Here is a 14701-nt window from a genome sequence, read left to right on the forward strand (position 1 = left end):
GCCCATCACGGTGTCTTAACAAAGATGCTAGAGCTTCATGAACATCGCCACTGACATACAACATCTCTCAGAGCACAAGCAGCCTTCATGTGTGTTGCCTCCTTGTCCCTCCAGAATTCCTCCCTCGCCATTTGCTTACTAACCCCATTGTTTTACTAACTCCTCTTTAATCATACCACCTACCACTGGGATACTGGTCATTAAGTATTCCAAGTACTACTAGACACATCCAGCAAAGAAAACTAATAAGAGCCCATACGACCAGCTAAATACTTAATCGCCAGTACTCCACTAACTTCTTCCCATCTTACTAACTCCCCCACCCTCTCTCGTTTTCTGGAGCGACAGGAGAACCATCCAAGTGTGACACTTCCCCGCGTGCCTCGACATCCATCACCAATTACAAGGACACGATCGACTTTAGGAAGGGGAGTATGTTAACCACATATTGGTTAACACATTCCTATGACAACTATGTCCGCACACTTATGGACGTCAGCACTATATATTGTAAATCTCTTCATTTGATGAGGAAAAAGCCCTAAAGATGCTCCCAAGTATTGCGCTTCAATGGATAGACAAGAGGATCTTGGTTAGATGGCCAAACCATAGACAAAAGCCTTGTAATTATGTTTTGGGTGCCCCATGTCACTTACTCTCGGACAGCCTAGTGGAAAAAGACTTGGAACTATAAAAGCCAATTTCTCTTGTTTGTAACTCATTCTCCCATTTGTGCAATAGAAGTGGAGTGTTCTCTCTTGTAACTCTAATCTAGCATGTGTGGTGTGCTTAGGGTTAGGATTTGGGAGTGAGAGTAATTAGGCTAACCAATATGATCCTCTTTCGATGAAGATTCCACATGATCTTCACAAGAGAGCTTACATCACCCATTGGATTAAAGCAACCGCCCCTCGGTGTGACGAGTACGGGAGGACGACGGTGATGAGCGGCTATGGTGGAGCTCTTGAGCCTAACTTGAGCTCTATGGATAGACAACTTCCCATGCCACGTTAGGGTAGGGTTTCCTTAACACCAATAAAATGGGTGGGAATGAGATTGGATTATCCATAAGAATGGAAGAATTAAGGGCACCCTAATTGGCAAGAACATGGGTAAGCCATAAACTATGGGTGGCTTGCCGGAGATGGCCAAAGGGTCTTAAAAATCAAGGAAATTTATCTTATCCTACCTAAGTCTCAACCTCATAAATTTTTAGTACACAAATATCCAAATTTAATGTTTTACATCTTAGTCTAAATCATATCTTAAGGTCAATTTTTCAAATTAACTTAAGGTAATTTCTACAATCAAACAATTTTTTTGTTTCTACACAAAATATTCCCTACTAAAAAATTAATCTAATCCTTTAATCTAAATCATTTTCATGCCTTAGTACCAATAGAATGCTCATTTAGATGATTTGATTAAATTCTTTGCACATAGCCTTGTGAAAACTTAAAGCCTAGGTGAAATCTTGGGGTTTCACATAATTATTTTTATAGAGAATACTTTATTCATAATAATTTAGTTTAGACCAATAAAAAGCAAGAAAAATACAAGAAAAAGGTTAAAAATGAGCTATAAATGCGAACCTATACACACATTTATACATACATACATACATGTGTATCTATGTATGTATGTGTATGTGTATTTCTGTGTGTGTAGTTACATGTGCACATAAAACGATCAAAGAAGCAACCTGCCAACTATATGTCTATGATTTAATGCTTTTTCCTCATCTTCATTTTTTTTATATCAATTTCTATAGGCCAAAAATATAGTCACCTTCTCCCACTAGATGTGTTTCTTGGCTTTGTATCTGTAATGAATACCAGTCCTAGTCCTTGTATTTACGCCGTAGCAAGAGCTTTGTAAAACTTACACCGTTCTAGGATGTTGTATTGAGTTGAGGAGGTCGTCAAATTCTCTGGAGACGGGAGCTCCTCCTCCATACTGTCAAAGCTCAATTAGGGGAGTCCACGATGTACAAACACCTTCAGAAGTCCCCCCCAAAAAAAACGTGACTTTAAAACATAACTCTCCATGAATGGAGCATGCCTGTTATGTTTTATCAACGAGGAAGGCTCCATGACCTCAAGGTTACTTAGTTACAGAGTAAGGTTAAAGAACAACCAAGCTTGTGGTTGTTTAAGATCGCTGAAGGGTACACTGCTATTGTACACAACTTACAGGACTCGGCGAGGCGGCATCAAACCCAAGCCAAGGGGGGAGAGAGAGTGTGTGTGTGTGTGCGCGCGCGCGCGCGTGCGTGCGTGTGTTTTTAACTGGTGGCGGAAGAGGGTGAGGGTGAGGGTGAGCGTGAGAGGTCGAGCCAGCTTGTGATGGAGCCATTTTCGAGACGGATGTAGGTGCTGACACGGAAGGGCTCCTCCACCACCTCTAGAATCCGGGCGCCCCTGGTCCACGAGCCATAGCCTCCATACCCCGTGTGCCTAGCAAAGCATAGGTACATCATGCCCTGCTCCAAGGGGCAGCACCAATCGAGCCCGTGGTTGTGCCCCACAAACGATGCCTGCTTTGCCGTGGACCGTGGTGAGTTCATCATCATAACCTATGCTCGATTAAAGCACAAACCATAAAGAAAATAGAGCTACCCACCTTCATGGAACTTCTCGTGGAGACAAGCTCCATGAAGCCAAGCTCGGAGACTTGGGGGTCGACTGCCTCGAGATTGATGGCGCCTACGCAGGGGGTTTGGATTGGCGAGCCCGGAGGAGGAGCAACGTTGGCATAGGCTCGGGTGGGAATGTGCCAAAACGCCAGTTCTGGGATTCTGCAAAACAATTACGCAGTTAACATCCTTGCTAAAGAAGAGCATTAAGCTGGTTACAATTAAATCCAGGGTTCTGTCGAGCTTAACGACTGTTTCATAATTGTGACCTCTGGTCTGGGTTAAGCTCAGTGGCGATTGCTTGAAACCAGGCTGCCTGCCGAGCCGAGATGAGCTCTGGATAAGACCCTCCGCCTGAGTCCAAGAAGTACAAGATCAAAGAGGCTGCAGCAGGGCTACTTGAGTTGTGCGGGAAAATCTGGAGAGCGTAATTCGAAACGCTTGGCCACAGAGCCTTGGAGCTTGCCGTGGACATTGATCCCACATGCCTCATGTCATGGGCCATCAGCTCAGCTCGCGTTGTGCCCCTGAAGTAGTCCTGGATGTCGTTCTCCCCTGTGAAACCCATAATAATGTGCTCGTAAGCTCGTTGTTGGCCTTAAGCACCCAAGTATAATTAGCGTTAATCGTGTGTGATCGTTAGCCCCATGTACCAGGAATGCCAGCGTTGCCGAACCAGTCCATAGGCCATTCGAAGGGCATGTCGTCGTGGTTACCAAAGACGGAGACCCATGGGATATTCCTCTGTGAGGTTGCGCAGATGGCTTGGTTCCAGTACTTAGTGGCATTTGGGCAAGCCACATTGTTTGCCGTTAAGATGTCTCCGAGAAAGATGACGAGATCTGAGAGAGCAAAAGGGAAGGGGTGTAGATGTGGGTTCAGCCAGAATCTCTCTCTCTCTCTCTCTCTCTCTCTCTCTCTCTCTCTCACGCGTGCGCGCGCACACACACACACAGATCCCCCTTGTACTTACCTGGTCTCTCGGCATCGAGAACATAGGACATGACGCGTTCCGAGTTGAGGTCCTGGAGGGGACCCCACTCCTCGGCGGCACCTTCCCCAAAGTGCAGATCTGCAAACAAGGCGATCTTGAACCTGTTGTCGCGGAACTGCAGATTGGCTGCCGCGCACCCGGGCAGCGACGCGCGAAAGGCCCAGCCGCACAAAAGGAATAAGCAGCAGAGAAAAGCGGAGGGCGGAGGAGCCATGGCAATCCCTCTCAGCTCTGTAGAGGGCGAGGACGGACGCACATAAAGGGTGGAGATGATGAAAAAATCCAAGACGCACGAGGGGAATTTTGAAGCATATAATACTATTTGATTTTTCAATTGGCAAGGAAAAGTAATTCTCCACTTTTCTACCGAGGCAAGGAAAAGTAATTCTCCCATTCTACCGAGGCTTACATTAATCGTGGATGGAATCAAACTTTAATCTAATTATAACTCGGAGCGGATGGGGAGAGAGTAGAGCTTTCCTGTATGGACTACATCGTCGTCCCTCTCCTTCCTGCCTCGATGGCATCTACCAAACTAGAAGCACCCAGTCTCGTTAGCTCCTCGCACCGTTCGTCGTGGGGGAGGCCACTAGGCGCTCCCCCTTTGATAATGCCAACAGGCCGTCGCCCGGATGGAGGCACTACCAATACGCCTCGAATTCTGAAACCTGCTATCACACGAACGGTGTCAATGCCACCCCTCCCAACTATGGTGGACAAAACCACTGGCATGCAAGAGCCGGCATGGCACGTGGCAGAAGCACCCTCTTTCTCAACCATGCAGCAGGACTCTCTCTTCCAAAAGGTTGCTTTTCCAAACGCCCTCTTTCTCGGCCATGCAGTAGGACTCTCTCTTCCAAACAGCTTCTTTTCCCTAGAGGAAGCGCATTTCAATCTTCAATCCTCTCCAGTTCTCGTCCATCACCCTTTCACGCGCCACCATGTGGGGAGCCAAGCAGTCCAATGAGATGGAGGCCTCCTGCCCCAAGACCTCCTACCAAGAGTGCTAAATAACCCGCTCTTCATCCCGAGCGAAAGAACAAAGGCAAAACTGCTCTCTCAGGAGTGAACCAGTGATATCCTCAACTCATTCCAACAAGAAGCACATGCCTTACGGAAAGCAACATGTACATGGAGGAGAAGGAAGTTGGATGGCTCCTCGTGGTGCTGCACAAAGACAAGGATCTCAGACGGGACTGGGTTTAATGGTGAGGAAGGAGATGACCTTCTGCGTACTGAGCAAGAAGGTAATAGAAGCCCAAAAGGTAAATTGTATGTCTCTCTGCCCATTGATTTAGTGGTGAGGAAGGAGATGACCTTCTGGGTACTGAGCAAGAAGATAATAGAAGCCCAAAAGGTAAATTGTATGTCTCTCTGCCCATTGATTTAGTGCAAGATTGACTTTTGGTTTACTAGTCCCGGCGAGCGCTGGTAGCACTAGGCTAGCTTTATAGCAATATTTGCTTCAACTTCACTCACCGATCATTTTAGTGGGAGACTTCAACATGGTGGAAAACAAACAAGACAAATTTTGTGGATTGGGTCTCATGTTGAAGGGTCGTGAGCACAGGGACTGGCTTTCCTACAAAGGCTTTCATGACTTGGTTGACTTTGCATCAATCTCAGAATTTATGTGGTCCAATGCGAGGAGCTTCTCCAAAGGCCTTTGTGAATACATCAGCGACTTGTGTGCTGACGTAGGCCAAGTCGATGTTGCCTGCCAAAACTCTCTCCCTGATGAAGTGCTAATGTACCTCAATGTGTTTCGTCCGCGCATGGAAAATTGGGTTCCTAGCCAACTCTATAGTGCTAAGATTGTCACAATATATGACAACCTTCCTCTCCACATGCAATCCCAAATCAGCAAGTAGCTTGCGTAACCAAGCTACCTCGCACACTACCACCGCAGCTCCTCTGTATTCTGCCTCTATACTCGACAAGGCAACTGTGGGCTGCTTCGTATTGCTCCATGACAGAGCAACACTCCCCAATGAAAACATAAATCCTCTGGTAGATCTCCTGTCTGAGATGCTACTTGCCCAATCTGCATGTGTGTACCCATATAGCTCCAATGATACACGTCTTGCATAAAACAATGAATAATTAACAGTTGCCCTCAAATACCAAAGTGTGTGTCGCACACTGTCAAGATGTGGTTTGCGTGCAGAACCTGCATAAACTGGCTCTCTAAGCCAACAGTGTAACTCAAATCTGGCTTACTGATCGTGACATAGATCAAACTCCCCCCACAATCTTCTTATGGAATCCTCTAACACATAACCTACATCCACACTAAGCTTGCCATTTTGATCTAATGGCACCGAGATCAGCCATCCCATACTTGGATAGCATGTCCAATACATACTGTCTCTGTGGAGGACAGCCAAATAAACTCAGGTGTACAAATGACCTCAATTTCCAAAAAGTAGCATAGATCTCCCAAATCATTCATCTCAAACTTCCTTTTGAGAAGACTTTTCACATGCTCAATCTCATCCAAGTTGTCACCCCCAATAATAAGATCATCTACATATATGGTGATGATCACAATATCCTTATCACTCTTGCGCACATACAAAGAGTGATCTGCATCTTTCATATGAAAACCAATAGTGACAAGATATTCAGCAATCTTGTCATGCCATGCTCGTGGAGCTTGCTTCAGCCCATACAGAGCCTTACGAAGCTTACATACATACTCTGGGTGACCTATATTCTCAAAACCAGGTGGCTGAGCCATATACACTTCTTCTTGCAAGTCACCATGAAAGAATGCATTTTTACATCTATCTGATGTAAAAACCAGCCTTTATCGCAATCACAACTCTCACAATTGCCATCTTTGCAACCGGGGCAAATGTCTCCTCATAATCAATCCCATGTGTCTGGGCATATCCTTTGGCTACCAATCTAGCCTTGTACCTGCTTATGCTACCATCACAGTTATGTTTCACCTTATACACCCACTTATGATCACTAGCTTTCTTGCCTTCAGGCAATGGCACCAAATCCCAAGTCTTATTTCCATACAATGCATCCATAGTATGCATTGTATACACCTTATACACCCACTTATGATCACTAGCTTTCTTGCCTTCAGGCAATGGCACCAAATCCCAAGTCTTATTTCCATACAATGCATCCATCTCCTCATCCATAGTATCTTTCTCCCAACACACATTTCCAATAGCCTCATCAAAACATGTGGGTTCTACAACCTGCACAACTTTTGCCATATTAGCATAGTGATGTGCCACATAACCATCATACGTCAACCTCTGCACATGGTTTTTGATCTTCATAACTTTGCATTCATGGCTTCCATAGTCTTCTTCACACCAGGTGTCCTCATTGTTGGAATCCCAAGCTCCTCACCAAGGCTCATCTCCGAGCCACTAGACTCTCCATCAATAAGAGAATGCCCTATAAAAATATTAGGTATACCAAGGGGCTCAACCACTTTCTCTTTGCCTTTATGTGATGTACCAACTACATTTCTAGAATGGTATTATGACGTAACCTGCCACTCCATGGTCTATCAACAGAACCGCTGGATGAGGACTCTCCTAGTCCACTCAATGACTGTGATTACTGACTTGCATTTTGTGCAACCACGTTTCCACTTACATCAGCCCCAATAACATCTTTTTCAGTAGCATACCGACTACTCATCTTATCAAATACAGCATCCCTGCTTACCCTCAATTCACGTGTAGCATGATTTGTTACAGGTATGTATTTTATCATATTTTTGATGAATTAATAATCAAAGAAAAATATGCTTGATTTAATGTGTGTAGGAATCGGCTTAATGGAATGTGCGAATGTGCACAAGATTATTATATATGAAAATGTGCATAAAGTTATTTCATGTGTAAAGGCCCATTAGCATTTATATTTGGGCTAAGGTTTTTATATGTACAAACCTTAGGGATTTTGATATGGTTAAAAATATGTAAAGAAATACCCCTAAAGTGAAAAAAAGCAAGCCCAATTTGTACGCACATTTATTCTTAGCTCCTTGGGATATTTTTATGAATAAAATTCTCTAAATACTCAAGTCGTGGAAGTGGAGCTACACACGTGAGGGGGGAGATTGCCCCCAATCTTGTCTTCTATGTGATATTCTGTATTCTTTACTCTTGATGGTGATGTTATTTTATTTCTCTTGCCTTGTGTTATGCTATCTTATTTGGTTTTTCAAATTAATTCAAGTCTTTCTTTCAATTATGATGTAATTTGTGAGTTTTTAAATTATTTTCTTCAAGAAGTACAAAAGGGTCTCGTGGTGACAAGATTATAGCATCTATATCCCTTTTGCTCAAGGGAATACCCAATAAACACACATTTTTCTACCTTTGGATCCAGCTTGGTATGCAACTCATCTAGCACATGCACATATGCAATACATCCAAAAACTTTCAAGTGAGACGAATCAAGTTTCTTGCCAGTGAACTTCTCCTTTAGCGTTACATCATTATGGCTGCAGTAGGAGTCCTATTCATGATATAAATTGTTGTAGACACATCCTTACCCCAAAAGCTATGCAGCATATTCTTCTCTGCCATCAATTCCCGTGATATCTCTACAATGTGCATTTTTTTCTTCTCAATAACTCCATTTTGCTGCAGAGTGTAAATTGTCTCTGAATGCCATTCTTTCACAAGAACTCATAGAACTCATTGGAGAAGTATTCTCCCCCTCCACCTGAGGCACTTCACATGGTTTCCTGTCTATTTTTCAACCATTACTCTGAAATTTAGAAAATGAGTGAACACTTCACTCTTCTCCTTCATGAAATACACCCATGCTTTTCTCGTGTGGTCATCAATAAATGTTACATAGTACCTGCAGCCACCCATAGACATAGTCTTCTAGGACCTCATACATCTGAATGCACAACATCTAGTACATTTCTGCTTACATTTATGTCATGTAGAAATACATGCTTTGTTTACTTTTCAAATTGACATGATTCACATACTTTATGCATACCTTCTACTTTAAACTTAGAAAGCCCAGTCATAATTTCTTTGTTCTGCATAGACTTTATTATTTGAACATTTACATGCCCAATTTGCTTATGCCAAATGTATGTATCTACAACAACTCCTAAACCATTTGCAAACATTGCAACACTCACTTCAGGCATATTTACATTAAATATAAATATTTTGCCCACTCTATTGCCTTTTGCAACCAACCTGCACTTATCTTTAAAGTCTTCTACATAACAACCATCAGGGTTAAACCAAACCTGCCAACCCTGCTCAATCATCTAGCCAACTGAAACCAGACTCTTTGTAATGTTTGGAACATGAAGTACATCTACAAGGTAGTTCACCTTACCATCCTGCATAGACAATGGCACATCTCCAACATGGGCAATCGGATGAGCAGTGTCATCCTCTATTTCAACAAAACCTGGTCTTTTAAGACTCTTCATTTCCTTCTTGAACCACTCACCATGACTTGGCATGTGTTCGAAGCACCTGAATCAACATACCATACATCATCCTTACATGCTGCTACATCATTTCCAGACACAGCATTAACCACATGTTGCATAACAAACAACCTCTCATTATCCTCATTATTTTTGCTAGAGGACGCATAGTTGTTTTGCTGCACTTTTCCATTTCGCATGTCGCTCTTCTTCTTATAGCAATCTGCCTGCACATGTCCAGGCTTAGCATAGTAAAAATAACCTCGTGTATCATTATGCTGCCTTTGCCAAATACCACAACCTCTTTGACTCCCCCTGCCTCTAAACTGGCCTCTTCTACCTGTGTGTTGTTGTTTGCGAATCCTGGGACTGTTGCTATTGTGCTGATGACCATAATTCTGATTACCTGTTCGGCCACCACCTTGGCCACATCCACGACCTCTACCTCGTCCTCTTCTTGAACTTATGTAGAAGGCCTGCTGCTCTGAATTGTTTTTGTTTTGTGAAGACTGTTGATCTTCACCTAAATTCTTCTCTTCAATAATCAGCATTAACACGAAATTTGTGAAGTTGGGAATGTTTTCCCAAGTCTGAATAGACGTCTTAAACACCTTGTATTAGGGCCCAAGACCATGTAGACACACTTCCACCTTATTATCATCATCAACAGAAACACCAACAATTGATGCAAGGAATTCCACAATGCCCTTGATCTTCAAGGCATAATCATTCACAGACATATTTTTCTTCTCCATAGTATGAAGCTCATTCTTCAACTAAATCTTTCGTGCCTTGGTGTTAGTTTTATACAGCTTCACCAAGGTATCCCATGCCTCCTTAGGTGACTTGGCATCCTCCATCATATGCCCAATCATAGTGTCCTATATGCTGATAGAAAGCCAATACATGAATTTCCTTGCTCCTTGATTCCAATCCTTGAATTCTTTTACATCTATAGTAGTTGGATTAATCTCCGGTATCTCTGGTGCCTCCTCATGTTCACCTTCAATGTAGTCCCAGTAACCTTTTTCCATAAGGAAATTGGTCAATCTAAAACTCCAAGCATGGAAGTTGTTCTTGTCAAGATTCTTTACAACAATCTGGTTTATTCTATCATTTCACATCTTGTCAAGATTCTCTGCAACAATTTGGTTTATTCTATCATTTGACATCTTATCTACAACACAAATTTACCAAAAATAGCACTCTTGTTGTTTGACCTGCATAAACTGTTGTATTCTCTGTAACAGTACTATACTACACCCAAATTGTCACAACCAGTAACCCCAATTTGCATACATACACCTGATGGCAACTTTGAGACCTCTTTGCAGTACACACAATAGTGTCTGCACAACCAATCGCCTTTCTTGCAGTTAAAAACAGAGTTCTGTAGAGAATTGAAACTTACCCCGCATTGCCTGTGAATGCCTTTGTGAACTGAAAAATGGAGGTCCAGACGCGCCCGAAACACCCTTTTGGCTCAAAAAATGTTGTCTATAGCGAACAATGTAGTTTCCCTGTAGCTCTGCTCTCACAAAGAAATCTCCTCAATCGGAGTTCGTTTGCCGGTGCCTCTCGAAGAGCTCCTGACAAGGGTGTAGTAGCCAACACAAAGGGGGAAGAGTAGATGAAGCTCTTACCCTTGTACGGCTTCATGTGCTTCTCTTGCTTGCCTCCGCTGCTCAGTCCTTAGCATGAACTAGGCTCTGATACCATGAAAGGATACAAGGGAGAAGAGAGCTTGAGCTCTTGTAAGCACACACACACTCACACAAACCCTAGAAGAGAAAACACAAGGTGAGAGGCTGAAAATTCTTCTTCTTATTCACATAACAAAAGAGGTATACAAAGAAGATAAAGTGACTAACACACATAATAGAGTATATACAAGCGGTCCATAATGTGAACACGCTAAGAGGAGTGGGTAGGTGTGGACTAGTCGGTGTAGTCCAACTGTAGAATCTCTGGTGAAGATATGTCGGTGCCAGCTACCAAGCCGCCAGTGATGTAAATGTCGAGCAGTCATGCAAGCACCTCGTGAGTGTCAAGCTCATGTTGAGCTTGACATCTCAACATTTAAAGTTAGCCATAAAGAATGAGGAAGAACTTGAATATGATAGAGTGCAACTCTTCCTAAGAGATTGGTAGGTAAAGGGGACATACCTAATAAGGAAACATTTAAATGCCTTTTCCTTTAAAAGAAAAGAAAAAGGACCTGGTCCCGAATGTTGAGAGATGTAAAAGGTCGGCTAGCTAAATCTTCTATGGAAAACCTGACAATTGTTTATTCCCACTTCTCAGAGATCTTTAGCTCACCTCTTGTTAGATCTCCAGACAAACAGAGAACGTGTGCAAAAATAGCCAGATGTAGGAAGAAAACTGTTCCGTCTTCGGTAGATGCTTCCTTAGAAAAAGAGCTTAGTGATGAAATTGTTGGTTCTATTGATGCCCTTAAAAATGGCAAAGCCCTGGATAATGAATTTTATAAATGTTTCAAAAAGATCCTAGTACCATATTTGTTATTGGTATGGAAAGAATCTCTTGCTTTTGGAGCTTTGCATAGGCAAGGGAATGAAGGTGTCATAAAGCTCATACATAAAGGGAATGAAGGTGTCATAAAGCTTTGCATAGGCAAGGGAATGAAGGTGTCATAAAGCTCATACATAAAAGAGGAAACAAGGATCTTATCAATAATTGGAGACCAATTACTATGCTCTCATTTGCTTATAAGATCTTTGCCAAAGCACTAGCAATTAGGTTGTCCGACAATCTCAATCTATGGATAAAAAATGAACAAAAAGGCTTTATAAAGGGCATATATATTTTGGATGCCATTATTGCATTATGGGAGGGAATTGAACATGCCCAATAATCTAACCAGGACTTCATCTTCTTCAAGATACATTTTGACAAGGCTTATGAGACAGACTTGACTGGGATTTTGTATTACAATCTTTACAGGACATGGGCATTAGGCCCAAGTTTATCAAGTCTGTTTATAACCTTTTTGGAAATGTCTCTCTGCGAGAGTTGTTATTAATGGAAAACTCTCTCCCTCATTTACTTTAAGAAGATCTATTCAGCAAGGATGCCCTCTTGTCTTTGCTAGCTGTAGATGCTTTGGACTAGCTTGTTGATAAAGAAATGCAGGATTAGAGATTGAAAGGGATCAATATCCCAGGAAGCCCAAAACAATTATGCCTACAATTGATCCCAGGAAGCCCAAAACAATATCCTGGGAGCAATATCCTAGGAAGCCCAAAACAATTATGCCTACAACAATTTGCAGATGATATAAACAACCTCATTCATAACGACCCTCTTTCAATAGAGGTGTTTTGGGAATGCCTTAATACTTTCTGCCTAGCCTCCAGTTTTGTCATCAATCACTCCAAAACATGTATCAAAACTCTTCTACATGACCTACCCCAATGGCTCATAGAGAAAGGATGTCAAATTATTCCAGAAGGAAGGTTATTTAGATTACTTGGCACCCCAATGGGATTTGGTGTTAGCATGCATCAGAGATGGGTATGGGTTATGGGGGATAAAGTCAAAATGAAATTCACCAGTTGGAAAGGATTACAAATCAGCTTAGCAGCAGGCAAAATAATGGTTTTGAAACACATTTTAATCCCTACAGCTATCTTCTTGTCCAATTGGAGACCATCCAAGGTAGAAATTAACCGCTCGAGGCTCTATGTAGGAACTTTCTCTGGGGAGGTGATGCAAACACCTTTAGGATCCCAAAGGTTGCATGGAAATATTATACATTGTCAAAAAACAAAGGTGGCTTAGGTCTACCGGATATAGCAGAACTAGCTCTACTGGCAGAATGATAAGTAAATGGATCGTAAGAAGTTTATTGAATCCTATAGAAGACTGGGCCTTGCTACTACACAGAGACTCTTCCTCTTTCTCTATCCAAGAGTTTAACAAATGAAGGAAACTACTCGCTGTGACCCTCTACTTTAGTAAGATTCCCATTAAACCTAAGGGTAGTTTTTTTGTCAAAAGAATGTGGTCAGCGTGGAACAAAGTTACACGAAACATCACGCTTAATGATAACATTAGGGTAAAAGTAGGCATTTTCCACCAAGATTCAATCTCGTGGTGTGCCAAGACTATGTTCCCCTGCCTCTATATAGAGCTGTGCAGAAACTTTCTAAAAAGGGCATTTCAATCTGGTGGGTGGGCTGACATTTGGGACTTTAATGAGAGGACCTGGATGTCTAGCTTGATGCTCAAGAAACAATTTAGGCTTAATAAGGAAGATGTAAATTTACTTACGCAGAGGATGTCACTCTAGCACAACTAGAATATACATTTCATACATACAACAAGATCTCTTTTGCCCAGAACGTTTGTTTGGAAAAAACAGGAATAACTTCTGCCTATTCCACGGTTCAGAGACTGTGATCCACAACTGTACTCCAAATTAAACAGAAGGTGGAACTTAAGCTAGAATAGAAATCAATGGAGCTTTTGATTCATGAATATTTGGTTGAAATATATCCCTCCTAAAATTTCATGTTTGATGTGGCTCATATTGCATCATGCCTTGTGGACTAATGACCATGCAGCTTCAATCGGGTTAGGTAATGGTTTATGTCAGAGTTGCAAGCAAGAGTGGGAAAACCATTCCCCATCTATTCATGCATTGTCAGAAAGTCAAACCAGCGCCTCCTTTTTACAACAATGCATCTATCCCAACCACCCACAAGCGCTCAACTAGAAAGAGATTTTGTTGGGAGAAACAAATGGGTGTTCAACTAGAATGTGGAATTTTATCAGATCTGCCTTTCTTTGGAATGTATGGATTAGTAGAAATACTATGCTTTAAAAAAAAAGCCTGATGTGTTGTAGGGACTGAAAAATTCCTTGATGCTATAGATGCGAAGTGCTCTAAAGGACACAAAACAACGAAAATGTTATTGTGGCAGAGATAGAAGACCAGAATGAAACTCTTGTAGATAAGATGGATGATGTTGATGAGGACACCATGTTTAAAAAAAGAGACACAGAGGAATAACTAGTTTACAATAAGAGGGAGTTAATGTTAGCTACGAACAGAGATGAAGACCTAATGCATTTCATCATGGACCTAATTGAGGTCCAGGCTTCTTTATGAGTTTTCAGAAATGGCTTGGAGTTAAGATTCTTAGTAAAAAGCTTTTTGTAATAAATCAGTCTGTAAAGACTATCAACTCCACCTTTTACTTAATATATTTTAAAGATTTCTAAAACAAAATCTAATTATAACTCAGAGTTGAAAATTTTAAGAAGGCATTTTGCCTTCTTCCATCAATTTGAGAAGCCTTTTTGCCAATAAGACAGTGGAGAGTGGATGATTTTTGGTGGGTGGTGAACCCTCCTAACTCAAAATCTTGATCCCAATGGTGGTGTTTTTTTTCCTTTTTGTTTAAAAAGGTTGTTTTTATTGAATATGGAGCTATTATGTGACATTTTGTATTTTAAATTTGTTTAAAATGTTGTTTTTATTAAATATGGAGCTATTATATGACATTTTGTATTTAAAATTTACAAATTCATATCATATATAGGAAAGAGTGTGTGTCTTATAACACCTTCTTAAAGAAGGATGGGCTATGCATAGATAACT

General features: G+C 41.8%; 1 protein-coding gene across 1 annotated transcript; it reads right to left on the reverse strand.

Moving 5' to 3' along the window:
- Positions 1-1823: 1823 nt before the first annotated feature.
- On the reverse strand, positions 1824-3885 carry LOC147638809 (putative inactive purple acid phosphatase 16). Its single transcript, XM_086782211.1, has 5 exons — positions 3609-3885; positions 3289-3477; positions 2905-3190; positions 2623-2797; positions 1824-2536 (listed from the first exon to the last, which is right to left on the reverse strand). Exons 1-5 carry the CDS (start codon positions 3841-3843, stop codon positions 2285-2287), a joined length of 1137 nt encoding a protein of 378 aa, XP_086638337.1. The 5' UTR covers positions 3844-3885; the 3' UTR covers positions 1824-2284.
- Between the last annotated feature and the right edge of the window lie 10816 nt (positions 3886-14701).

The sequence above is a fragment of the Cibotium barometz genome, chromosome 4 (assembly GCF_041138505.1).
Source record: "Cibotium barometz isolate CiBa-2024 chromosome 4, ASM4113850v1, whole genome shotgun sequence".
Taxonomy (NCBI): Eukaryota; Viridiplantae; Streptophyta; class Polypodiopsida; order Cyatheales; family Cibotiaceae; genus Cibotium; species Cibotium barometz.

Excerpts from the sequence above, each read along its gene's own strand:
- LOC147638809 (XM_086782211.1), bottom strand. The coding sequence starts at position 3,843 with ATGGCTCCTCCGCCCTCCGCTTTTCTCTGCTGCTTATTCCTTTTGTGC. Across the intron at positions 3,191-3,288 it reads CGGCAACGCTGGCATTCCTG|GGGAGAACGACATCCAGGAC; the intron begins GTACATGGGGCT and ends TGGGTTTCACAG. Across the intron at positions 2,798-2,904 it reads GAGCTTAACCCAGACCAGAG|AATCCCAGAACTGGCGTTTT; the intron begins GTCACAATTATG and ends ATTGTTTTGCAG.